Source organism: Pelecanus crispus, chromosome 13 (assembly GCF_030463565.1).
Source record: "Pelecanus crispus isolate bPelCri1 chromosome 13, bPelCri1.pri, whole genome shotgun sequence".
Classification (NCBI taxonomy): domain Eukaryota; kingdom Metazoa; phylum Chordata; class Aves; order Pelecaniformes; family Pelecanidae; genus Pelecanus; species Pelecanus crispus.
In genome coordinates this window covers 22,924,019-22,951,723 of record NC_134655.1, presented here as the reverse complement: position 1 = coordinate 22,951,723, position 27,705 = coordinate 22,924,019, and the positions used below count along the sequence as shown (strand labels likewise).

The following is a 27,705-nucleotide window of genomic DNA, read 5'->3' as shown; positions in this document are numbered from 1 at the left end:
CTGTTTATGTATTTGCAAATGAGTATAAATTACATCAATTGCTGTGTCACCTTGCGTAGTCTTAAATTCATACAGTAGAAATCTCCGAGTGAAAGACTGGTGAAGAAACAACATTAACACAGGCAGAATACAGCTGCTTATCCAAGCTACTGCTTGGAAACTCTGGGAAACTGGAGGGTAACTTGTGGCTAAATTGTTGCTGATGGCTCGCCTCGAGAGCATTTATAATCCAGGCAATCCAATCATTTGTTATCACCAATTAGAAGAAATCAATGAATATTTCAGTTCAGTTCTTGGAATCTGGTTCCGTATCATCGTACGAGTAAAGTTTCGGCTGGCACACGACCATAGAATTGCGCTAAAAACTTTAACTAACTACCATCAAAAGCAACGTGCCAATACATCCTCTGTTGCCGGTAGTTATTGTTTGTTCAGTATTTAGCTGATGCTTAACGCGGCGTCACCAGGTAAACGGTATGTTCTGGGGATCCGTGGCCATGGGAGCAGGATGACACTAAAACTCCCCTGCAGAGTTCAGAGTCCTTCTGAAGAAAACTCTGGTTTCCCAGCTGGACTGAGATAAGCACAAGGCTGAGTTAAAAACCGAGAGAATTTGCTACAAGATGAGCTACCTAAAATTTTATAGTCATACAAACCTGCAGAACTGTGGCCAGTCAATGGTGTTTCTAATCCCCCAAATCAGAAATATGTTGGGGATTAATTTTTACCTGGACAAATCAAATGCAGACCTGTTGGACCAGACTGGAAGAAACGCCCTTCTCCAGTGGTATATTGGGAATATACCACCTTGGGCCCTGGCCAGTTCCTCGTGATTGGTGTTTACCAGTAATGTTTTACTGTAAAATATATCATAAGTTTATGAGTTTTATCTAAGTGCTCTTTTTGTTTGATGTGCTCCCATCTTCTTTCCTGCTTTTCAGGGGTTCTTGTGCTGACTTTCTTTGTGAACAGATTTCACGTGAACACCATCACCAGCAAAGACCAATTCATTATAGCGTACGGGGGTCTCCGAGGAGCCATTTGTTTCTCTTTGGTTTTCTTGCTTCCTAACTTCCACAGAAAGAAGCTCTTCATTGCAGCAACAACTGTTGTCATCCTCTTCACTGTGTTCGTACAGGTAAAAACAATCTCAGTGTCACCAGCAGATGTAAAGAATGAGCATGATTTTTTTTTTTTTCCAGACAAATAAGCAGTACTAAACCATTAGATGGATACAAGGATTTACCAGTGATTAAAACCTACTGTCCATCAAGTGATTAGGCATATGAAAAATTTTAAATTATTATTGAAAGAGACAGAAAGTGTGAGAATGCGTCACTTGTTCGTGAGGTTGACTAGCAGTTGTTGGCTTACAAGATGTGCTGTAGCATTTTCCATGATAACTTGTCCCATCTTTGATCTGGTCCATCCGTATTGGGGTAGCAGTGGTGAAAATTGTGAAGAATGATGCTGGCATGGGTTTCCTCTCTGAAATAGTGCTTTTACGTGTTTTATGTGAGAGCAAAGGCAACACAAATCAACGTCTGCAACTAGTTTGCTCTTTGAGCAAGGTAAGAACCACTTGTTCCTCTAGGCATGTCATGAAATGAAATGCTACCTGAGCCATGCAGTGATGAAGGTCAGCTTTCCTGATCCCAAAGGTGAGAAGATGGAAGATACTGGAGATACTCCAAGCCCTCTGAACATGGGCAGCAACAATTTTAAAAGAGGTTTATGGTCTGGGGGGTCTCAGTTTTGGTAGTTCACAAGTGGGACAATTTAAAGGGACCTAAATTTGAAGGAGTGAGTCGTTAACATTTTCTGAGAGTGCGTTCCACTTCATTGGGGCATCCAACAGCTGAAGCAACAACAGTCATTAGTTGTATATAAAAATATTTTGTATATATGTCTGAGATGTTTTCACATTTGTGCAGCAAAGCAGCTGCAGTTATTTTATGGTGCTGCAGCAGGAAGGGGGGGCATTGCTTTAACTCTCCCACTGGAAAAAAAATTTGGCTGTGTTACTTGTTATGAAAGCAAGGAAAATCAGAAGCAAATAAAAGAGTCATAGCACATTTGATTTATTTGCCTCTAATTTTTCTTCTATAACTGATCCCTAAGCCCTGTTGCTACCCGCTTTCTCTTTCTGCCCTAGTGATTCTTGGGTTGTTTCCTACCCCGTGGGAAGGCTTCTGCAAGTGAGTGCAACATGCCCACATCACGGGGTTGCTGTGGACGTGGCAACCCCCCGCTGCCAGGCGAGGAGCGGGAGGTGGACCCTCACAGCACTGGTTGCTCTGAGATACTGGGTTTATTGTCTAAAGCACGAATGTCCTTTTTTTTTTTTTTTTTTTTTTTTAAGACTGATTTCTGCTGTGGGCGTTTTTGCAAAGCCCAGTCCTATAGAAAAGTTGTAGGAGCATCTGCAGCTTGAGCTGCTCCTGGGGAGCATATGGGGGGGGTGCAACATCTGACCCCTGCCCGCAGTTGCATAGCGGGCAGGGACCCAGGCCTGGGTCAGGGGGGCAGGGGCAGAACTTGGTGCTGGTATTGCTCTCCTTACTCATACGCTTTTATTTTTCACGGATTCTTAGTTAGCACCCCTCCGGGTGTATGATGGAGAAGGGTTTTCTCTCCCTTAGGCACCGGCTGAGGTTGTGAGGAGTTGCTGTGCTCCAGGGCGCAGGGAAGCCCTGCTCGGGAGGCGCAGGCAGGCAGCAGCGCTCGGCATTGCTGTGACATCTAGTGGTAAAAGCACTCTGGCAGCCTTCTGTGGGATGAAGCTTTTGGATGTGTCTCCCTGCTCTTAACAGCAAGTCTGTAGGTGAAGCTCCTGTTGGGGTTTCTCCGAAATACACCTTTTAGTTCACCTGGACAACGCTGTCGCATTTGAAGGAGGACGTGGTGGAAAAATTGTGGTTGTCTGGTCCCCAAGTGAGCAAGGCTGATGTCTACCTGGTGTGCTCTATCCCCAAAAGTTAAGAGCGGGGCTCCCTAGGGCTGAAGCAAGTGGGGTGGGGGTCTGGGAAAGATGTCGTGCAGAAAAGCTCCCCGGGAGCTCCTGCTCAAGGGCATGAGGTCCATGCAGAGCTGCTGACCCGGGGCTGCCCTCCTCCTGCCCTCGGACGGAGGGAGCAGAGCAGCTGCTGGGGCTTTGGGAGATGGTGGGTCACAGTGACAGCTGCCCCATGGCTGAGCATCAGCCCGCAAGAGCAAATTCCTTCCACTTGGCCTCCCTGAACCCCTCAGGTGTGGGTGTTGGGCGCTTGGGCAATGTGGAGGGTTGGGGTTGACTCTCTGCTTCCCCATGTCCACCTAATCCACATCACGAGCTGAAAAACTGGTCAACAAGTGTGACGTGCCGATGGGGTCGGAGCTGAAACCCGCAGGGCAGCTGGACCGGGCGCAGTTTTCAGACTGAAAGGAGAGAGCAGGGGCCAGGGGTGGGGGGAGTGTACTAAGGTGGAGGTTGACAAGTTTTAAGATGCAAATGTGGGTCAGAAATTGAAAAGATACGGTCACTAGGCACGTCCGCTCATGCAGAGACGCTCTTGAGTCTCAGACAAAGGTTGTTCTAAGGCAGCAGCTCCATTCTGCCAAGGCTTCGGAAAATCCTTCCCAGGACTGGGAAAAGGGCTTTTGTGTAACCTCAAAGCTCAACTGGTGATGTCATCTCCATGCGAAAGGGTGAGAGTTAAACAGGGTCCCCCATGGGTACGTGTCGGCGGGGCGACCCCTTGACCTTCAGCCATTCAGCGGGAACACGGCATCTGTAAAGACAGACTTTGCTCAGGCTCCAGATACCTGCGGTATTGTGTAGCTGAGGCCACCATGAGAACAGGGGACAAAAAAAAAAAAAAGTAAACTTCCTTAAAGGCTGAACGAGCAAGATATTGCTGTAGCTCAGCACAGAAAACATAAGTAAATATAACAGAAGCAGGTATTAAGACGAACCTTCAGAAGCCTGGGTTTGCAAATGAGTCCTACGGTTTCTGAAGTCCGTGGCACTGCTGTCAGCCACATCGATGGATGCAGGATTGAAGAGTGAATATCTTTAATATCCCAGCATCTTTCATGGTGCATGTCACTTTGGGTGAAAAGGACAAGTGAAATATTGGCTATAAAACAACTTCTGTGGATAGCAGACTTTGTTGTTGTTGTTATTTTGTGCAATAAGTTTTCTTTATATTCAGTGATATCAGTACAGACTTGACGGGGGGTGTCTGTGTTAAGATAGGACAGAAACTAGGGGAGAGATGATTTGGGCCCTTTTAATCTGGTGAAGGCCAGCAGGGCATCTTGTCGGAGCACAAACCCACTTCATTTTCTTGGAAATCCTGACCGTGCTGTCTGAAAAGCCTCGTGCTACACAGACATTAGTGTGTAACATGTGTAACGTGTGCCCAGCGTGTAAGCAGTTGGGCTTGTCTGTATGTGGGTCTATCGGTGCATTACAAAACCCAGGAAACTCATCTATTTTAGCCTAACTCGGTTGCATAAGGCTCTTCCCACAACAAGCCTGGTTAATAATTTTGAGAACGTTGACTGAGCAATTACCAAGTCCTCAGCGCTTCCAGGCAGGCCTGGATATGTGCCACGTAGACCAGAAAGTCCTCTAAGGAGCTGTGGGCTTGTCTGGAATGTCACAAAAAGCCCTCATTGTTGTGCCTTTCAGCGGGGTTTAAAAATGAAACACCACGTTCTCCGTTTGAAGTTCACTCTCTCTCAGCCTATTGGCCTCTGACCTCTTCCATGAAATTGCTAGCAAATGTAATAATTGTGAAGAGGTTTGTTTTTCTTTTTTTGTTTGCTGCCTACACTGACCCACGAGGTACTGGGTTGCTGGCGGTAGAAAAACTTTGTGTGAGCCATGATAGAGCCGTCGGCATCGGGTGATGCACTTCGGATGAGTTATCTCTGGTGGGTGGAGGAGCATCACAGGGGACCTGCAGTTGTGTTGTGGAATGACATGTAGGCTGAAATGGCACGTGGGATTCTTGTGATGCTCCCAAGGTCAGGAAGGGCCAAAGGAATTCAGGTGTTTCGAAGTTTGGGAGTCCTGGTCTCAAAACTCCAAAGTGCCACTTTAAAATGAAAACAAATGCAGCTGATTACCCAGTGAAGGCAAGAGACCAAATTGCGTAGCCTCTACTTAATTTTTGTAATATGTTATTTCTGAATTTGTGAGTTTTATGTTGTTTACTCTGAGTAGTGATGCATTTTTTATTGCTATTAGCTATTAAAATGACACATTAATTGTTTCTGCAATTAAAAATGTGTTCAACTCTCCTCCGTGCCAGCATTGGTGACATTCAGAAGTCATAAACATCAACTACTCCATCATTTTTGCTGTAAACATGTCCTAGAAAAGTCATTTCATACCAAAGCTAGCCTAAGAAATGCACACAGCAGCATTTTAGAAGTTCTCTCATGAGGCTTAAAAGACATTAAAACTCTTCCCCTGACCCTTCCTACCAGGTGGATACTTTGATTAGTAAACTTAGCCACCGGCTAGCCATCAAAGATTGTTGGAGTAATGATCTGTGACACATAATACTCAAAAAGTTAGCAGACAAATGCTGGCGGAGGCTGCGCGCTGCGAAGTCTGAAGGACTATCATCGTTTCAGGCATTTGAACTTTGAACGTTTCAAGCCCCTTTCCATCTGGTAGGCTACAAACAATAGCAAACCACAGGCTTGACCTTGAAGTTATTGCTTGACTTTTTGTGGTCTTTGAGATGCCAGATGAGGAGAGCGGAGCATTTTTCCTCTCTGACTACCCCCACCCTGCAGCCTGCGTGTGAGCTCCTGTTGACACTAACGCTTGATGTGAAGAAGGGCTGATTTTTGTGTTTGTGGTTATGCTGCAGGGAATGACCATCCGTCCTCTCGTTGACTTGTTAGCTGTCAAGAGGAAAAGAGAGAGTGCTCCCACAGTGGGAGAGCAGATCCATATTCGGGTAAGTGATGCATGCATCGACACACAGCCAGAGCTTTCCAATACGCTTTGCTGATAACAATATGGTGCTTCGGAAACGTGGCGTGCCTCCAGGGACTCTACAGATCTGCAGTTTTACCTGAATGCTCTGCAGGTCAGTCCCTTTCCAGGTTTGAAGTTCTGTGCAGCTTCCTAACCATGGGTTATTATTTGCATTGGAATAGCAGCCCCCGACTCAGTCAGGCTGGTGTCGCGTTGGGTGGCGCGCAACCGCGACAGGAAAAGATAATCACTCGCCCAAAAGTTTATGCTCAAACCTAAGGCCAACTTTTCTGTTTCTCTGAAAAGAGTGAAAGAAGGAAAAGGAGACTTGGTTGCTTTCAGGGTTGGGATTTTCCGTGTGTTCACCAGTCACTTCACGACCATCAGTTTGGATATTTTTGCAAACAAATTTAGAAAAGGGAGGATAAGGAAAACACTGGATTGGAAGGAACCACTGAAGTCACCGTAACCCAAAGGTGGAATTTAGTTCACCTTGCTCTCGCCATCCAAACGTTGGCCTTTCTGGTTACAGAGGACTTCTCCCGAGAGCGGGTCAGCTCCACGAGAAAGCAAAGTACTCTGCACACCTAGCTGAGGCTTTGCATTGCTGGAGGGAAGCTTGGCTGGGTCCCGCTGCAACGCTGTCGGTGCACTGAGGGACAAATCAGAGAGGCTTTGCACCAGCTCTCCTTCAGTCGGAGACAACCTGACAGGGAGCTGTGGCCTGGGATTTTTAATGAGGCGATACCCTGCATCCAGTGTAAAATAATGTTTCTGAATCTAATTGTTTATACCCAGCCACATTTCTGTAGGGATGGCTTCTTCAGGAATATTTTTGTCGTCTTTTTGGACAGCTAGAAATAAAGACATTAGGTCTTGAGGACATTTATAAAAACTGTTTGGCATCCTCACAATTAGGTTGTATTACAGGGCTTTGTCTGAGGTTAACAGAACAGTTCAATAGGCTGAAGAGGCTTTTCCTATCATGAACAGAGAATACTTTCTTCTTTTGTTAGTGTTTGAATAGTAAATCATCTCTGGAAATGTGTTTATTAGGAAATGTGAGCTGAAAATGGCTGTGTACCAATTAAGTTAAGTAGAGAAGGTAACAATGCAGATAGCTGGAAACCAGGCATGCAGAAGCCAGAAGCAGCTTTCTTCCTCAAATTTATTTCTCCATCCAGATATTCGGGACATTCTTGCTCTCAAGAGTGATGATCAGTGCCGGGGGGGTAATTTGTTGGTCGTCAGACCATGCAGCAGCTAATAGCTGTGAGGACTTTAAACCTGTACCAGGCTGCAGGGCTTGGTGAACCACTCTGAAAATTTTCTGTCTCTGACCCCACAATTTTTTTTTTTTTTTTTTTTTTTTTTTTTTTTTAAATTAGAGGTGGAGGAAGCTCCGGGAACATCAGTATCTGAGTGTGGAGGGACATTGACCGTGGTAGAGTGGAGACCTCTCCCAGTTCAGAGATGCCAGCAGGAGGGAAACCAATTTGGGAAATTACAGAGATTTAACTTCTAGGTGGAAAAATCAACCTGTCCAGGATTTTTAATATCATTTTAATCAATAATAATGTTTTTGTATAAGGCATGATATGGCCAATGATTTAATTTAGTGGGAAGTGTCTGGGGGAAGGCAGTATTTATCATTCAAGCTGAAGCATCATTTGTATGTTATCTACATCTATATCCTGAAGATACTGATCTCCTGAGACAAATTGTCCCCAAAAACCTCAATATCAGCATTTCCTGCTTATCAAGGCCCAATACGCAGGGCATGCAAGGCATCAGCCATCCTGTACGTACCATAAAGAGCAGATCCATGTCCCTCGGTGATTATTCTTTGCTTGCACAGACCTGAAAGCAAGCAGCCAAACCACTTATTGTACTCCAGAACCGAGGGATCCGTGTGGATGACTGGATGGGGAATTAGCCCGACGTCCCCTCTTCTTGTTTACCGGTGCTGTGTACCGAGCTGAAAGCACCTCCCGTTTTGTCTGCTGGCTTTTGATGTTTGCTGACTGAGTTCATCACGTATGCAATACATGCAACCGGTGTATAGCAAAATCCTCTCTTCTGTTTAGTTCTTGGATCATTTGCTGGCTGGCATTGAAGATATATCTGGACACTGGGGACAGTATTACTGGAAAGACAAGTAAGGATTTGCCAAAATACAACTGTGTACATGTGTAGAAAAGAAGGAGGCTGGTTTCTATTCCCTCAGTTTCCACGGTGGGCAGCTGAGCCTTGTTCATCCTTGTGGTACAAGGCAGGTGGCAGAGGGGCAGGTTTTCCTTGTCCAGGGTGAGCCCGGGTTCTCCTTGCAGGTCACATATGGTACTTCGCCCTAAAAAGACTCCTTTCTCCTCTCCTATTGTGTTTGTCCCTTCTTGTCCAAAGAAATCTGCTGGAAATGAAAGGGCCGTGCCAGCACAACACGCAGCTTGCGTGGCTTCAGGCTGTCCCTGCCTGTGGCGGCGCTGCCCGTGCCCTCCTGCCTGTCCAGCCGTGCGGGAGCTGGGGACCCCAACCCGGTGTGTGCACAATTAACATCAGAATGGGAGCTTGCAGCACTTGGAGGGGCAACTGCTTGCTGTGGACTGACAAATGATAGAGGATCTCTGCATATTTCTGTAGCAAAGTGCTCAATTTTCATTAAGTTCTGGTAGATTGTACACATACAAGAATTTTTAATTTTTTAAAATACAAATAACATAAAATATACTAATAGCAATCTACCAGGTTTACTTCTTTGGCTATGCAGACACAGATACAGCTAACATCATGATAAGGACTCTAATTAATGCAGCTGGCAGGGATTTATTTTTAGGAATGCCAGTGCTTGGAAGTGCCACTAGAGGGTATGGGAATCGCTGCTGCTGAGGAGTGTCCTGGCCCCTTGCGAGTAGGTTTTTGTACAGCTAACAACAGCCAAACTTGAGCATCAGTATTTGATACTGGCTAGGGCTTTCCCAAAAGTTGTGCTGCATTTGAGCAGAAGGAAAGAGGAAACGGTTCAAGAGGGAATCTGGAAGCGTTTAAATCTGTTTCATCCCTTGGGGCTACTGCATATATTTGTAGCACTTAGAGTAGGGTTCATGATAAATCTGGCACTTTTATTGTATTTGGCAAAGTTTTAGTATCTTAGCTCATGTACTGCAGTGCAAAAGTAATCAGGGATGGACCTCTTGGACTATTGATTTCTGGAAAGAAGGTAATGGAATATAATGGAATATGGGGCAGTCATGGACTATGAACCTGCTGGTTTGCTCAGGTCCGTTTTGGTGCTGGGGAGTCATGGGAGAAGGCTAAGCCCATCTTGTTTTGTTCTCAAACAGATTAGAATATTTCAACAGCAAATACCTGCAGAAGATCCTACTTCGAGAATACGATCAGCCAAAATCGAGTATCGTGCTTCTGTATGAAAAGCTGGAGCGGAAACATGCCATTGAGCTGGCAGAAGCAGGGCAGCTGGGTCATGCCCCGTCTCACCCATCCTTGCTGTAAGTGCTCCCCTGCAGTTGTCCCCTTTCCATAGAATCATAGAATCATAGAATGGTTTGGGTAGGAAGGGACCTTTAGAGCCCACCCAGCCCAACCCTGCAGTGACAAGGACAGCTTTAACCAGAGCAGGGTGCTCAGAGCCCCGTCCAGCCTGGCCTGGGATGGTTCCAGGGATGGGGCATCTCCCACCTCTCTGGGCAACCTGTGCCAGTGCTTCACCACCCTCAGTGTAAAAAACTTCTTTCTAATGTCTAGCCTAAATCTATTCTTCTTTAGTTTAATTCCGTTATTCCTTGTCCTGTCACAACAGGCCTTATTAAAAAGATTCTCCCCATCTTTCCTGTAGGCCCCTTTAAGTATTGGAAGGTCGCAATAAGGTCTCCTCGCAGCCTTCTCTTCTCCAGGCTGAACAATCCCAACTCTTTCAGCCTGGCCTCATAGGAGAGGTGTTCCAGCCCTCGGATCATTTTGGTGATCATCACTCCTCCCAACCCTCCCACCGGAGAGAACAGTTATGAAAAGCCTTTGCAAACTTCTCTGCCTCCTCTGCTCTTCCCTACTGGGCTATCCCCTGGGAAGGAGCAACGTAGCTTGGACAAATGCAAAGTCAACGCTGTTTAAAGATTAGTAGGTGGGGATTAACACTAAACGGGTGGATGAGCAATCTACTGGCATTGATGAACACAGTTTCTGATCTTGTACATGGAGGCTCACCTGTATCCCCCCACTCAAGTTACACAGGAATGGTGCTCTGAGGAAGACGCTCTTGCACCATTTTTTGGTGGCTTTGCACCATTATGCATATTGAAGGAACCAGTGGTGAGAATGAGCGTCGGCTGAGACAGCAGGGTCAAATATTTGCATGTCAGAATGGCCGTCTCATCTCTCACAGACGGTTCTGCTCTGCCACAGCTCCCCAAAGCTCTTTTATCTACCAGGGAACACACGGATGGCACAGCTCTGATGCAAATACCAAATGCCCCTTCTGCAGCGAGCTCCATCTGCAAGGATTAGCTGTTGGTCGTGTCCGCTGGTGGTGGGATCCGAAAGGGCTGCTGCGAACACTGGGCTTTGGGGATGCACTGGTTGTGCTGCTGTGCATCTTCCAAAATAAGGCGTTCTGGTTTTCTTTGCAGCAACAATGACAGGACTGTCATAACAGACAAAAAATTGGAGGATACTCTGAATCCGGATGTCCTGGAAAATATACAGGAAATATTGGCAAGGAACCTGTACCGAATAAGGAGAACGGTATAGATCTTCCCTCAATCTGTATTTTAGATGTCCAATAACAAAAGTTATCTCAGTTATCCTAACAGCCTGAGCAGATGTTATGAATATTTACATAATTACTAATGATGTCTCTTTGTGAGCAGAGAATAGTTGGCTGTGCGAAGCCAGATCCAGTTTCCAAGTCAGTGGCACATTTCTGTTTGCAGCATGACAGCTTTTGAAAGGTTCACCCCGTCAGCCTATAATTTCCTGAAGTATTTTAGGCATCAGTACCCAGAACCAGAAAGGAGAAAGGAGGAGCACATGGATCTTCAGGCATCAGGTTAGCAGATCCAGCAGCTGCAACAGCTCCTCGTTACCTACAGGGCAGAGCAGGGATGGGGTTATCCTCACGTTGCATTTTTTCCCTATAAGAAGAGAGCGCAGTCAGTGAGCTGCAAGTGAGAATTAATCTGCAGAGGTTTTAAGGTGCTCGGCAGTTTTGCCGTGAAACTGGTACAACTGGTAAATAGCATAGAAACCACTCGCTGTTTACAGAATAACTCATGAATAATCTGGCTGAGGTTTTACACGGCACCTAGGACTGCGCATTGTAATTGCTGTTCACATGGTGATACGTGGGGCCTTATCCTTAAAATCCACCTAAGCCTTTGTTTTATGGATTACGCACGAAATACTGAGTCCTTGAGGATGCGGCTGGTGTGGGCAGCTCAGCACAGAGGGATCAACCATCCCCTCCTGTCCCCTCGCTGAGCCGAGAGAAGCAACTAGACAAGGCTGGGAGGAAACCTGTAGGAATGGTGAATGGCATGAAGATGAAGGCATTCCTCCTGTTTGCACTTACTCCTGCCTAAATCCAGCCTCACCCCTTGTAGCGACAGAGTTTTCCCAACTCCCGCTGATGTCAGTGGGCGATTTATCTTTGGTTGGTTTACGGCTTTTGAAGCAGGATTTATGGTTCCTGTTGATGGCATGATTTATATATGGAGGTCGGGCTGATATAAAATATTGGAGGGCTGGGCAGAGGCGCTGAGGCTGAAGACACCTCGAATGGAGTAGTTGCACTAGGTTGGTGTGTCACTGGGATGAATAGAGATGCACCTCAGTCTTGTCATTCACGGATCGCTTGGGTAATTCTGCATAAAGAAGCAGAGTCTGGAGTGCCATCATCCTGCTTTGGCTCTTTCCCTCCATCCCCACCTCTCATATTTGGGTGGATCAGTTTAACCCCATTACTAGGCAGGGTGGTTATAGCAGGGTTGGGGGACCCTGGAAGACCCAGGCACTAGTGAAGGGATGCTGCTGTGGAGGGAGCGATGGTCCCACCGCCAACCGCGGTCTCTCTGGTGCAACGTGCAGGGGCCGGCGTACAACAGGCACACCCTTCCCGGAGAGACTGAGCCCGTGGAGCATGCCAAGGAGATCCTGATCCTCCGGCACAAGAGCCTGCGGGTGGAAGCGAGCGGAGGTGACGTGGCCAGCTCCAGGAAGGAGGTAAGAAGGAGCGAGGAAGGCTTGGACCTGCAGAGACCATGCACAGGCTGCTTTCCCCATGCAGGTATAACAAGTGCTAGGAATAGCGCTGTTTATTGCTGGTGGTATTTCCTTGTAAAGACAAATCCTGTTGCCTTTAAAAAAAAAAAAAAGTGTCTCTCAATCCTAAATTGCATTCCAATGAGTAGGAAATACCGAGGAAAAATATCGCAATCCAACTCCTGACAAACAAATGAGCCGTCTTGGGTGCAACGCCGTTCAGCGCTTTGTGAACATAGGCTTCCATCCATGCTAGGAAAGTTATTTACTGAGCAAATGTTATTAATTTGGCTTCAGCCTGTAGATTCAGAGGTCTGTTTTTCCCATGTTTTCTTTTCTGGGAGATTTCGTCGAAGGGAGGAATTTGGTATACCCATTGTCAGCACTCCAGATGGACTGTAAATATTTGAAACTGGTGGTTTTTTTCCCCCCAACTCTTTTGAAAGGACAGAAGTATTATTGTGAGCTTTCCTATTTATTCTGGAGGTGATTTTTTTTGTTTTTAAAAGCAGCTACAGTTCTGGGCAGACTTGAAGAAAGTAAAATAGAGGGAAGTGTTGCATACTGGATTCCTGGGAGAACCACTTTAAATCCAAATTTACTGCTGGCACAGCTCCACATTGGTTCATGCTCTGAATTACAGGAGAAACAAGGTAAATACAATGTCTGTGGCTGGTGAAGACTTTTGCTGGCTTCTTTGGAAATCAGTGAGAGAAGCTGGGCAAACGTTTCCCTGTGGAAAGACGAAATGGTCCAGGAATGGTGCACGAGGAGTAGGCTTGCTCTTTTCAATTCCTCCCATCCTCTCTAACTCTTACTCTAGAGGAAAAGCAATTAAGCTCCCCCCATATTTTGCTTCCAGACCCCCAGGTCAGCAGCAGTAATTGCTGAGCCATCCCTATATTTCACCCGCTTCTCCCAGTCTTAGGTTTTGATGGCTTGAGCTAGAGCACTATCCAAGTGCAGACTGTGGTCTCTAATCTGGGCAGCAAGACTCCATCACTGAGGAGAACAGAATGACCTTTTAAAAAGAAATAATTTATCTTTATTTAGATAGTAATTTTCCACGACAGCACAAGAACTCGGGACTGCCGCAGGCTTTCTTCCGCTCGGATTTCTTTGTTCAAATGCCAGTCATTGAAGAGCCCACCGAGAACGGCAGTAACGCACCAAATGCTGCTGCTTCTCAGCCCTCCATTCACAGAAAGGTGTTCCGGCTCTTGCAAACAACTTAAAAGATTTAATTTGATCATTTACATGCTGATTGGTACTTACAATTCAAAATAGATAGGCAAGAACACGGCATGTTCCTGTAGAACATTTGGTATAATTAAACTTCAAAAGAACAACATCAAACTAGGGCTGATTTTGAGCACGACGTTACATACTTTAAGGACATTTGATTGTTAACCCTTGTGCTCCTGCTTTCCCCTTCTCTGCTGCTCCCATTAGGTACTGCGGTGCATTCGGTAGGAAATTTAGCACCTTTGGGAAGATGGTTTCTCCTGTTACTTTGAATGCTCACAGCTGGCCTTTCAGAGGACAGAGTATTTTGGGGGGAATTGCAAAAGCAGTAGAACTCACTCTGTCTCTATGCTGACTCATGGATGGTGGCTAATGCCCTGTGGGGTTGGCGAATGCTCCTATGGATTATGCAAAATGCCAGTTTGATGCTTAATACTGCTGTCTCATAGGAGTCATTTGTTGGTGCTAATTACACCTCTTTACAGCAGCTACCTTTGCTTTGTGCCAGTCTAAGTGAAGCAGATGTAAATACTGAGAGCTACTTCCAGTGACATCTGTAAGGGTGACTCTAAGCCCAAGAACCATCCCTCTGCACCCAAAAGGAAAAATCAGGCATGCTTTGTGTGACCAGCAGCTTATCTGCTAATGTTTTAGAATAGCTGCCTCATTTTACTGTGACTGGAACTAAGGCGATACCCAAAAGTGATGGGAAATGTTCTACAAGAGCCCTGGAATATTAACACAATGTGGGAGAGTGGGTGAATACTGCTGCTTCATGCTGTAGGAGGACAGATTGCAGAATTTGTCAGCAGAAAGGAGGAACGCTGTGCTAAAAAGTAGATTTCAGCCCATTAAAAGCAGCTCAATATTTTAAATTTGGGGGGAAAAATTAAGCCACTCAGCTTTAGTTTCATGCCAAGTTGACAAGCCAGTGGCATTTTCCTGTTTAAAGAAGAGACAAATGAAAAATATGGCTAGGTAATGTTTGAGAGTTTCTAATTGTCAGATACTCCATCTTTTGTAGTCCCAAAGAGAAGGGTTTGGCCTTGCAGGTTTTGAGTCAGCAAGAAAAAACAGATGCTCTCATGCCACACACTTTTCTGTTCTGCATTTCACCACGAGATGGAAGCATTACAACTGTGTTTGCAAACCCAACTGGAAATCAAGGAACTGTAAAACAAACTTCAAGCAAAGGGCTGCTGGAAACCCTCCGGTGCTGGTGAAACGCCTGCACGTCTTCCATTGCCGGTCTGTTTGAGAAAAGCTTTGGTGACGCATTCAGTCAGTTAGGTGTTATCAGCTGAGTGAATAATTAAAAAATCCCTTTGGTTCGGTATAGAAACGCTGCTTTTTCTGCTTGCGGGCTGTCTGCATATATATTTTTCTTTTTTAGTGAAGTTTCTTAGTCCTTTGCTATTAAAATATGAAGCTGTTGTAGCTCAGATTCATCTCATAATTTATTAGGTGCCGGTTGGTCTTTCCCCCCTGTGTCAGTCACCAGAAAAATAAGGTATGTACGGAAGAGCATCTTTCTATAGGCCTGTGGCTCTGCCAGGCTGGGGAGCAGCCAAGAGCGAAGTTTGTCTTGCCTGATGGACAATCCATCTCCTTCCACAGTTGATGTGGAGAAACCGGCGCCCTTGCCAGGACGGGCACCGGTCCATGGCCAGCACCAGGCTTCAGCCAGGACAGATCATCTCTTCTCTCTAACCTGGGTGGCTTTAGGTGCCTTAGGGGTCTACTGCACTTTAGGTGTCTACCGTCACTTTTCCAGTAGTGAGAGATGACTCTTGGGCTGCGTTAGAAGCCCCTGCCAAGGAGAGGTTGGAAACTGAGTAGGGAAGGCAGAGAGACGAAGTAAGAAAAGAACAATCCTCATCCCTCCCGCGCCAACAGCTCAGGTTAAATGATTTACACCAAGCAGAAAAACCTTGGCAAGGCTACGAGGTGACTTCAGATCTGAATCGTAGCCCAGAGGATTAACTCCAAGCCTATCTATTTCCAGCAGAACGTTCGCCTTCCTCCGCCTTAGGACAAAATTCCTGCCGAAGGCTGCTGCTTCCTGGAGCTGTGCATCACGCTGGCCCTGAACGCTGTCCGGATTTGGGGTTTGCCTTATTTTAGGCAAGGATCCAATGCAGAGTACCCTGGCAGGGTGGTTTCTGAGACCCAGGATAGCTTTTATTTACCACCAAGCACCCAGAAAATCCTTGCACCTGTAGCCAGGCAACTTCGTCCTCTTTTCTTCTGCCAAAACGCGAGTACGCTCCCCCAGAAGGAGCTTATTTGGAGCTGCCTGTAAGCCATGTGCGTAAATGACATACTGCCTTTGGTAATTATGTCGGAGCCCTTTCATGGAGCATGCTCTGAGAATCGTTAAATGCCCCTGGGAATGGCTTTCCAGGGAGCCAGGCGCTGCTGCTGGAGCCGGGAAGGCATTGTTATTAAAATGGTCAATAAAAGTGTGAACAAGGGATGGAGGGCATCGGTCCTCGTTAGGGGAGGGAGGAGAACGAACCGAAACAAAACAGAAAACCAGGCTGGGAGGTGTCCAGAGTTATTCTGGCAGTCTGGGCTTCTGGACGGAGGTGCCAAATCACAGCTGCATAAGAGACTTATTCCCAGTTTACCGAAGCAATTCAGGCAGCATTGTGCTACCTGATTTTTTTCTTTTTTTTTCTTTTTTTTTTTTTTTCTTTTTTCCTGAAGGGTGGAGATTAGCGCTGGAGTGAAAGGACAGGGAGCTCGTTAGTGCAAGCTCGTTACCTGCCTCCTTGGCCTGCAGCCAAGGTGGGGAAGAGCCAAGGTGAGAAATGTCCTGGGGATGGGCTTTGCCTCCCACACTCGCCTGCCCCATCCTCCCTGCTCCAGGGCTGCTCCTTCCCATCCTATCTGCCAAAATCACTCCCGGAGAGCTCAGACCTCTTCCACCAACTCAAAGCAAATCAGCTTCTGTAAATATTTCCTGCCATCTATTTTGGTCTATTTTTAGCAATAGTTCTTTTTGTTTTTCTTGGCAAAAGTAAAACAAATGGAAACGGAGTCCTTGGGGATTACAAATGGCTTGTTTATGAAGCATGAGTGTCATTAACAGACTTGCTAGCAATCTTCATAAATGCATTAAAGTACTTTTCTTCCTTAGTCACAGAAGGATGATTCCTGCTCAGCGCAGGGTGACTCCAGCACGCAGCCCAAGCTGTGCCGCTCCTTCACCGGTAAGCTGGGGAGCTGGTGGGTGCCGGCGGTGGTTCCCTACCTCCCCTGCTCGCCCTGCCCCGTCCCTGTGGGATGGTCCAGCAGATGACAGGGAGGATGTGCTGAGGCCCATGGCACGTCCGTTGCAGGGCTGGGATCTGTGAGACAGCCAAGGCAAAGCCTCCTGCTCTCCTTCCCTCACCGCAGGCAGCAGCAGGAAGAGCTGGGTGGCCAGGTGGCAGGGTGGCCAGGGGCATGGCTGCAGTCTGGGGGACAAAGCGGGGCTCCTTAGATGAGCACCATGAGTGAGCAAGCACAGCCGAGAGCCTCCCCAGCCCCAGGGCCCCATCTCAGCTCAACCATAGACAAGATTCAGCGTGCACTGGGATGCACTGCTGGCAGCGAAGGTGCTCCCGGCAGCTACGCGGGGGCAGGCAGTGGTGCTGGGAACCACAGCAGTGAGAATCATAGAATCGTTTAGGTTGGAAAAGACCTTTAAGATCATCCAGTCCAACCATAAACCTACACTACCAAGTCCACACTAGACCAATCAAGGGTAGACTAGACTGAACCATGTCCCCAAGTGCCACGTCTACACATTTTTTTGAACACTTCCAGGGATGGGGACTCCACCACCTCTCTGGGCAGCCTGTTCCGATGCTTGACTATCTTTTCCATGAAGAAATTTTTCCTAATATCCAATCTAAACCTCCCCTGGCGTAGCTTAAGCTCATTTCCTCTCATCCTATCACTAACTACTTGGGAGAAGAGACCAACACCCCCCTCCCTGCCCCCTCCTTTCAGGAGCTGCAGAGCGATCAGGTCTCCCCTCAGCCTCCTCTTCTCCAGGCTGAACACCCCCAGCTCCCTCAGCCGCTCCCCACCAGCCCTGTGCTCCAGACCCTTCCCCAGCTTAGTGTGCCACCAGAAGTGTGCCCCAGTCCAGGTGTTTGGCCTCCTTATTACCTGTGCGCTGCAGGGGGTTGCGCGAATTTACTGGTGTTTTTGTGTCCCACGTCCAGCCAGGCAGCATTTGAAATGGGTACCGTTCTTCATATTCCACCAAGCACTAAGATGTTTGGCAGCAATTGCAGATCATTCTGCCTATGGTGATGCTAATGCATAAACTAAAACCTTATAAAAATGAATGATACTTCAAAACATGAAGTTTGTGCCCAAATGCTTTCCAAAAATTAGAGCTTATTTGTTTTGCTTGCTAAGTATTATTAAAATGCATTTGGAGTGCCCCATTAGCAGCACTGTCTGTTTTGAATATCTGTTACAGAGCGATCAGTGCCTCAAGACCTCATGTTTTCGTAAGCCCAAGCTCAGTTTTTAGATAACTGAAAGCTTAGTTTTCACACTTTAAAAAAAAAAAAAAAAAGGTTTAGTATCAATGAAGCCTCACACAGAGTATAGCTGGTCAAAACTGTAGACAGTCATTTTAGCCTCTGAACCACAGTGAGATGTTCAGTGGGAAACTGAGCACTGAATTTTTACAATACTTGGCACAGCACCTTTTAGCACAATCGTGTCTGCAAAAGTGGTGATTGAAAAGATTCAGTGTTTGTTGAAAATAACAAAAAAATAATGTTGCCTCCCAATATGGGCTGAGATAGGTTAAGGGGCTGGGTCTAGCAGTAATGTACAGAATATTTGTGTATTACATTATGTACCAGAAAAATATTTAAGCAGCAAGAAAGTTTCCTTTCCATCTTTTTTATCCTGCTATTTCTAATGTTTTCTTCTGTTGTAATTTTCTTTAAACAATTAACTAAAAACTTGCTAAATAAAGAGCCGTAGAGTAGCTGGCATTCTCTGTACAAAGGTATCTTACTACAGGTTTGCAAGAGTGGATGGAAGGAACACAGTTGCGTGGCATTTGTGTGTTCATAACATGGGCATCTGCTGGGGATGTAGCTGTTTTAATCCCCAGTTTATTATAAATGTTTAAACTGTGTTCTTCCTGAAGAAAAACATGAGTGTAAGCAGGGCAAAGTGATAAAAAGCAGTGTTTCTGGGTGGGTTTTTTTTTTGGTCCAGGGAAAATGTGAGCACAGCAGCTCCCAACATACCCTGGCGACAGGGCTGAAGGAGACTGCAACCCTTCCATCATGATTGCATGTACATCCCCCCAAAAAATCACTTAACGTGGCAATGTGAAATTATAGGTGCTCCAGCAGGATGCCTGCATCTTGAAAAGCTATTTTAAGGTAGTCACGAATATGAACTTTTGTTCTGCAAAGTTGCTAGTGGGGACTGACAAAAGAGCGATGATATATGTCCAGATACGTAACATATTTCAAAGTAAAAAATAGGGTTTAAATTGTCTTTTTTTTTCTTTTTCTTCCATTGAAACACAAATCTTTGTCTTCTGTTTTATAGTTGAAGAGTGATCCTTGCAGTGGATAGCTCATCCTTAGTGAGCAAATGGCCACCTCAGTAGCTCTCGATATTTCTTCATTCCTGTTGACCCACAAAGGAGAACATTTCTCATACAAGTTGGTGTTTTTCTCTTCCTGCAGTGGGAAATGCGGAAAAAGTTCGGGAAGTGAAACAGAACCGGTCGAAGTCGATGTGTGTCATCCAACCACTGCAGCCCAGCGGTATGGCCGGGGGTGAGAAGGAAGAAATGGAGAAAGAGCTGACATCGGAGATGTAAAAGCACAAGCGATGCTGCTGGCTTCCCCTGAGGGATCTGACTCTGTTTCACGGGTGGCGACTATACATGTAGATAATGTAAATAAGATGTGTATTGAAAAGGACAGCATGGACGGGGCAAAATATCCAGAGTGGTTTGCATCGAAACATGTGCTCTTACTGCACAACGCTGGGTTTTTAATGGGAACCAAAGGAAAAGATGCACAGCTGAGCACCAGCAATGCAAGGTAATCTCTGGCAGAGAATTTCTAAGAAACGTCTAGGAAAAATTAGTCTGTTCAGTCTGGGAAAATTGCTGAAACTGTCTACAACTGCAAGAAAGGATGCTTTAATAAGGTGAGATACCAGATCTCATTAGACAGCAGGGATAGACTAAACAGCAGGGAGCATTTAGATTATATATTAGGAAAAACTTTATAATCTCAAGGAGGGTTTTATTAGGTGATGGAGCATGCTACCAGGAAAGACAGCAGAAACAGCAAAAGATCTCTTCTGCTCCTCAGGAACTGATGGGTCCTGACTGTGAACATTAATCACGTGAAGTCCAGAGTTAAATCATACAGTTAAATAAAGGGTTGTGTCTTACCAGAGGGGCTGTCACTAGACACAGTTCTTTTAATGAAAACTTATTACGGCTGTGTTAAAAGGGGAAAAGTATATTCTTACTGATTTTAAGAAAATTTATTTAAGGAATGGTTCACCTCAAAAAATAAAATGGGGAAGCTCCAAGTCCAGTGGCGATACCAGGAGACGAGCGTGCCAGCCCTTAAATAGATGGGCAAGCCTTGTGCTGTGGTTGGTTGGTCACAGCAACCCTGCAAAGGCTCTCCAAGATCATCTCTGCTGCCACAGCCGGGGGCTGCGGCGTCAGAGGAGGTTTGAATGTGTCTTGGAAGGCGCGGCAGAGAGAGGGACCCAAAACCTTGCTGCCGTGGAGCGCTTCTGCCAGGAAAGGTGCGATCCCCTTAGCAGAGCAGATGCAGGTAAACTCTGGGGATAGTACCTGCGGAAGACAGTATCTCCACATTTGGGTAATCTTCTTTGAAACTCCAGGTAAGTGTTCAAGCCTTCAAATTGTTGTCCTTAGCTGAACCTGATAGGGTAAGTTCTAGCATCGCAAACATTGACATTTTTCTTTCTCTTCCCCTTCCTCTGCATTGAAGGATCCAGGAGTATTTAATCTGAACAAGTGGCTCTTTCTGAAATAAAAATAAAAGAAAAACTGTAAGAATTCACATACTCCCCTCCATAATGTTTTTGGACTTCCAGAGCCAATCTCCTATGTGCAGAAATACTCCATTAGGAGACCACTGCCTGGTACACTGGGGCTTTAATTTTAAATTAAAGACACAAACTTGTGTGTATTTGCTGTGCAATGACGTGGAGCTCCCATTTTCATTTGAACAAACTCCTTTTCAGTGTCCTGACATAAGCTGATGTAGTTCATTTTGGCTTGAAGGCCACTCTTCACTGCCCCATCACTGGAAATTCATCTCACTGCAAATGAAAATTTAGACCTTTTAGCCTTACATGTGTATTTTGTGTGTGTATCTATGTATATGTACGTATTTATTGATTTTAGTATAAGTCCAGTGTCATCTTCAGTTACTTTATTAAAATTTTGATTTGCTTCTTAGTTTAATCCATCTTGCGTGGGAGTCATGTAGATTTGTCTACACTGTTTAGAAAACAGCCCATCTTTGAATATGTTGTAATATACAACATAGATGAGTACTTTGTAACGTACTGCGTTTCTATTTCAATTAAATATGCCGTGTTACGAGATCATCTAAGAGTTACCACCTCCTTGTATCTGCAACACGCTCACGATGACATCAGTGGTAGCTGGTGACACGCGGGGGACGTGTCTCCGGGTGTCATCGGTCCGGCACGGCGAGCCCGGCAGATCCGCTCTGAACAGCGGCGCATTCAGCTCTGCGCCGGGCAGCCCTTGGTCAGTGATCACAAGATCACTGCAATTGTAATGAGTGAGAAAAATGGTCTGTTTATTGGCGTAAGCAATTGCATACCAGTGAGAGGGGGGAAAAAAAAAATACTGAATCTGAAGGTCCCCGGCTATCTGGGGTTGAAATGTCTGCTGTTTACCTGCAGTTTAATGTCCACAGTGTTTAAAATTTCTCCTTAAGTTCTGCACAGTAAATAATGATATAAAGATTTACTAAGATGGGTCCTTTTTATTCTGTAGCTGGAGAGCAAAAGGGAAAAGAAAGTTGCTTGCCAAGGAGTTCTTAATTTTTTTTTAATCAAGGATAGAAACCTTGTGAATCCCTTGGCCAATTCTTGCTTGGGGTGGTTGGGGTGGGTGGTTGGTTTTGGTTGGTTTTTTTTTTCACTTTTGGCTTCTGAACTTTCTTGCTTTTGTCTGAAATATCAGGATGTCTGTACCGTCTTTGTCTTGTACAGCATCCATCATGCTTCTGGGCATTGGGTACTTAAATAATGATCTTTTTCCATTTGAGTTTCCCATCATATAAAATGAGTTCTCTGCAAAATTTTTATGGGCTACCAAGGACCTTATCAAATGGTGGCTGTTTTGGCATGTGTAGATTTCTTTGTTTCTAATAGGCAACAGAAATGGTTGGAAAACCCAGGACACTTCCAGAAAATGGAACTGAAACTTTATCTGATGTGGAAAAAAGAAAAAAAACCCAACATTTTGCTTGCATTTTTTTCAAAATTGTACATTTTCATCTCACTTCAGCACAACAGGAGACATTTCAATGCCAGGATTTCCCAGCTTCTAGCAATTCCAGATGTTGCTCAGTTCCAGGTGTGTGGCTCAGTGGCTCGTGGCTGCAGATGCTGTTCCAGCCAGCCCCGCGTCCCTGTGCACATGCGCCTCCTGCGCGGATCCCGGGCCATTAATCCCTTTCAACCCTGCTTTGCAGTGCTGGGACCATAAATACCTCTCTGCTGTATTAACAATTTGCTTGATCTGCAGAGAAGACAATGTTCTGTGCAGTGTACATACTTTCCCAATGAGTCACTCTGCCCCAAATTTAACCTTCGAGATACTATGGCTTTTTTCTTAAAGTTTCTTTACAAAATATAATAGCACAGCTAAAGCTTTCATGAAGTATTTTCCAGTTGCTTAGTGGCCAAGCCCTCTGACTAGTATGTATTTCAGCCCAGAATACCTTTGATAATCTTTGCCAGTATCCAGTGTTGGTGGTCTTAAAATTCTACAACCGAGTGGAAAACTGTTAAATGCTCAGGCTTTAGAGCATGCCTAATTAATTCTTTCCAGGGCTTTAGTCCTTTAAAAAGTGTTAAAAACATGGATTCAGTGTATCATTGAATATTGCATGGTTCTGTGGAAATAAATTGCATTGGTTTGATTCCTTTAGTAGTTCAGAGAGTTATTGCTCTGTGCTTACTCTGGAAGTTTACAGGAGTCTTTTGAAAGTTAAGGTTAACATAGGCAAAAGTTGCTAAAGATGGGGAGTAGCTCAAGGGCAACGTGAGAGCCCAAAAACTATATCAGAAAAGTCTGGGCACACAGATCAAGCAGCCGCATTTAAAAATCAAGCTATAAATCTCCCTTGCACTCGCAACTCCAAAAAGCATTTGTGTTCAGCACGTGGACTTTATTTTTATTTTAACCAGAAAATCACACTTGTGTTTATTTTATTTCACCACTGCTTAAGGAGATTATAATGGCTTAATCCTGGAAAGTACTGGCAGCATTTAAGAAGCAGGTGAGGCAAACTTCAGCTTTTTTTCTCTCCTGACATCAAGTACTGGGGGTATTCAACCTCATAAGAAACATTAAGGATCTTTCAACAGCCAGGCTTATGCGCTTCTTCCAAGAGACATGTAGACGGGAGAGATGAAAAAGGAGCATGTGATGGAGATGAACCGCTGATTACGATTTTAACGCAGAATTAAAGGGGCAAATGTCAATATGGATACTCCTCTCCCTTCCCGCACAGTTCAGGCTGGGGGGTTGCTCTTTGCAAAACCACCCGGGGATGTTGGTGGCATTTCCAAGGCAAAGTTGGTAGCGCTTGGGTAGCACTTGTTGTAGTCTGGGTGGCTTTGCTCTCCTTCTTGGTTTCTTCTTGTTCTGAGGTTTGTGGAGCCAACAGTAAAGGCAGAGACCCACGAGAGATATTCACCCCAGCTACCTAAGGAAACGCTACGTGGAACATCTTTCAGAGCATGATAGATCGTCAGGGTAAGCCGCACTGCAGGAAGGTATGTGGATCTCCAAAGGGATGCGGGGAAGTCTCTGAAGGCAGCCCTGAAATCACGTCTGTTTATAAAATTGCAAGAAATCCTCTGCTTTCAGCATGAGAGAGTGAAAACGTGTTGATCTATCTACATTATATATAATTTTTCTGCGAGCATGGATCAAAACACAAAAAATAACGATAACTCAGGCTGCGCTGATGGAGCCTTTGATCAATCAAAAGGTAAAACATTGATTCTGAGAAAAATCCGAGCTGACGAGCCCCAGCTCCTTGCTAGAGTATGCATGTTTTGGAGACTCACAATTTCAATTTAAAAGCTTAAGGGAAACAAAAAAATGGTCAGGGTCAATTAAATAAAGGTCACTGAAATGCCTAGGGTATGACTTCCCTTTCCTGACACCTAGGTCCTAGTGCTGTCTGTGGTGGCACCCTCGTTTGACCTCTCTGGATAAGAGGACCCTGAAGACAGCTCCCTGCTGGCACCAGAAGAGGTAAAGGAGGAAAGGGAGGGTCATTTTCCTTGGTAATTAAATGATATTTGTGTCTGACTTTTGCACAGATCGTGGTGATGGTGGGTGAATACACCTGCCTAGCTTTGGTGTAGCACTCCAGAGATCCCAACGTAAGCTACAAAGGACAACCAACATCATTGCCAGTTTCTATAGGCTTAGAAAATGTGGCAGGATGTTACTTTTTCAGGTTTTTTGGGTGTTGTTTTTTTAGGATGGGGGTCCTACGCCTGTAGCTGTAGTGCTCCAGGGGTGTTAATTAGCTCAGGCACCAGCTAGTGATGAGAGGAGGCTGTAGACTAGTTTGGGATGATTGCTCCCCTCCCCTCCATGGCTGCCCCACACAAACACCTGCCTTCAGGCTGGGGAGGCACGCAGAGGAGCTCCTGCTCTGCCCAGCGCCCATGTATAACGTAGCCTGTTTGCCACGCAGAGACTCACTTTGTAGGAGGAAACAAGCGTGGTCCTAAAGGTCATTCAGGCCAACTAAGAGCTGCATCACCTTCTGGAGGTGCCTCTCGGGCCTCGTGCTGAGGGGTGGGATGGACCGGGCAGAGCATCTGCGGGACCTGGGGCCAGTGGGGTGAGTGTCGGTACCAGGCTTGCTGTTCCTGGCTGGGAAATTGTTTCTTTCCTTCTCTAAATTAAAGATCATCTCTGCTGGAAGAGTAAAATCAGGGCTCCTTGAGCCCTTGGCGAGGCTGAGAGATGGAGAGTGAAATCCCGTTATGTTAGGGAAATTGAAAATCTACCATCGATTTCAGGATTTATTCTACAGTATTTTGGTAAAACGAAGGCACTTTTATTCCCATTTTCTCCCCGCTATCCTGCAACGTGTTGCAAACACGCAAAGGGTTGCGGAGCTCAGACTGGGCAGACACTGGGGCATCCTTACGGCCCCCCTGTGCTTTCTTTATGGCCTCCCAATAACAAGCGCTGGATGTTGGATGCTGACGGCGTGGCCCCAGGTCTGCACCCTGACCCCCGACACTTCATACATTTCCCACAGGGGCAACATTTCCACACAGAGTTCAGATGCAAAGGCAACATCATAAAGCAGCCCAGGAAACCATAAGATGAAGAAATACGGATGAGTCGATCATAATTTAAAAAAATATTTTATTCAAAATTTTACATCGTTACATACTTAATAATGACTTTCATCCTTTGATAGATATCAGAAGGTGTTTTGCCCTCCAGAATGGAACTTTTTCATTGAAAATGTTGAAACGAAACTTTCAAAATTCAGAAACGCCTTAAATTTTTTTCCAGAGGTACTCACTCACCCCAGCCCTTCCTCAAAAATGATTTGTTTTTAAACCCCACATTTTCTGATTAGTTAATCAGAACATCCCCAGCCCTTTCTAACTGCAGAGGAAGGGAGTGGGGCTGGAATGATTTATTGGTGGCTTTCTTGCCATCTCTTCTTTCTTTTTTCCCTTTCTTTTCTTCTAGTATATGTGTGCCCTGTCTATTAACAAGGCTGTCTATTGCATTGTATAAAATCTATATGAACAAAATGCTGGCACAAAAGAAAACCAAAAAAACTAATTTACACTTCGAAAGCAGAATGGGTCTGAATCTTATAATTAATAAAGATGTTTTTTCTGAAGAGTAAAGGAACTATTTTTCTATTAGTCTTAGGAAAAACCATCTCTATTATAAGAATTTTAATTTTATCTGTTTTTTTTCCCCAAGCACTGAGGAAATAGAGAAGCAAGGGGGGTGCAGAGGTGCAGTGACCCCTGGCTGAGCGGTGCTGAAGGAGTTTGCTTCTCTGATAGCCCCCCCAGCCTGCTGGTGTGAGGAGCCAGCGCGTTCTGGGCTGGCTGGACACAATGGGGCTGATGTCTAGTTAAAAAAAGAAAAAGAAAATCAAGCTGAATGGAAGGAAGCATAAGGGGGCTGTAGCCCCATCACGTGCATTAGCCATCACCGGCAAGCCTGGGTGCTCCCACCACGCGCTGCTGGAGCAGCTGCCCTGTCCCTGCAGCTGCCGGTGCCCCGGGCTCGGTCTCATTGTCCATGATGTCCAGGAATTTTTCAGATCCTAATGGTGATGAGCATGTGTGTGGGGGTGTGCCAAGGAGAAGGGAAAGCTCGTTGCATCGGAGAGACGTTTTGACTTTGCAAACTCGATTCCTATTCCGCAGCCTAAGAATTTGGAAAATGTTTGGCTGGGCACACAACAGCCCATGAAGAGCCAAGGCTGGGCACCAGCACTGCTCTGCTGCAGCCACGCAGGGGTTTTTCTGCCAATGGGATGGAGAATTGCTGAGGACACCTTCCAAATGGCAAACAGCGCTAACTTGCGAATACGCATTAGCATAAATACAGCAATGCCAAATACAGCTGACTAAAAAGCACACACATAAATGTGGAAGTATGCATTAATCCCCTTTTTTTTAAAATACACAAGTGCCCACTTTGCATTTTAATTTTTTGCAGATTGCAGTGCAATCTGCAAAAAAAAGTCCTCACTTCTGGTGTGCAAACCCTTGTCTTCACCGAGCTCCTTCAAGCATCGCCAAAGCTCCCCGTCAGTTGTGTTCAGCTTTGAGATATAGATCACAAGAATAGATGGCAACTGATTTTCCTTGTCACTTCAGACAGGTTTAACCAGTATTACATGTTAGTTAAATGGCAACTAATTGAAATTACACTTATTGAAGAATAATTAGGGGATAGATATATTGCACTTTGTATTTAATCAACCGTTTTACGTTCAATACAAAGAGGTCATCTCATTGCAGCAATTGCTGCCTCCGAAGTAACCAAATGACTGCGAGATGTATATGTGATTGCAGTTCGAAACTATGGGAAGAGTTTTGATACGCTGGGCTGCCCAGGGATGGGCTGGGAGAGGGTTAATATGTGTACGTATGGGACCGGCGAAGGTGTTGGGAGGGTTGGCTGGAAGCACGTGCCAACGCATCGCAGTAGCAGGGATTGCTTACAGCAGAGATGATAGCTATAGTGGGAGGGCGAGTAAAAGTAGCCAGGGAGGGACAGTGCGTGCTTGTCCATGCAGAAGTACAGGGCTGAGGAGGGCTCGTTTCCCAGGCAGCACTGCCGGGAGAACGCAGGAGGAGCAGAGCTGCTCACTGCTCCCCCATGGCCAAGGGTTTTGGTGGGAGGCTGTATCATGTCAGAGTGATTTCTCCTCTCCCTTAGCTGACTAAATAGTTTGTTTGGAAGAAAAGGGATGGTAAACAGGCCAGAGACATGATGTATAATATATACACTTCCCTGAAAATGGCCTTTGTACTGCAGCTCTCCCATCAGACGCACATCCACTGCTCCTGTTTGAAGGCCACGCAATGTTTCTACCTGCTGAGAGCAGCGTTCAGCCCTGCTGTGAGGACTTTCATCCTGTTATACAAACATCAGAAGGCATTCTTCCATTTTAGCGACCAACCAAGGTGTAAACCTAACCTTTGGGACAACCCGCAGGCCCTGTCCTGCAGCTCCCCGTTGCCTTGCTCACCCACCGCCTGCTCCACCATGCCAGATGCAACAACTTCTTCTGCCCTCCTTGCACTCTTGCCCCTTGCAGCCCTGCTCGAGCTCTAACGGCACTGTGGGGACTGTGGCTGAGTTTCGACCTTCCGTGACGGTAAGTCTGCAA

General features: G+C 45.7%; 1 protein-coding gene across 1 annotated transcript in view; it reads left to right on the top strand.

Moving 5' to 3' along the window:
- Window positions 1-19,355, top strand: part of LOC104026238 (sodium/hydrogen exchanger 2) — a 30,854-nt gene extending 11,499 nt beyond the window's left edge. Inside the window, exons 5-12 of the mRNA XM_075720571.1 lie at window positions 942-1,138; window positions 5,871-5,960; window positions 8,068-8,138; window positions 9,322-9,486; window positions 10,624-10,738; window positions 12,080-12,214; window positions 16,641-16,713; window positions 19,219-19,355. Coding sequence (XP_075576686.1) covers window positions 942-1,138; window positions 5,871-5,960; window positions 8,068-8,138; window positions 9,322-9,486; window positions 10,624-10,738; window positions 12,080-12,214; window positions 16,641-16,713; window positions 19,219-19,355 — 983 coding nt within the window. The remainder of the gene's footprint in view (window positions 1-941; window positions 1,139-5,870; window positions 5,961-8,067; window positions 8,139-9,321; window positions 9,487-10,623; window positions 10,739-12,079; window positions 12,215-16,640; window positions 16,714-19,218) is intronic.
- The last annotated feature ends 8,350 nt before the right edge of the window (window positions 19,356-27,705 follow it).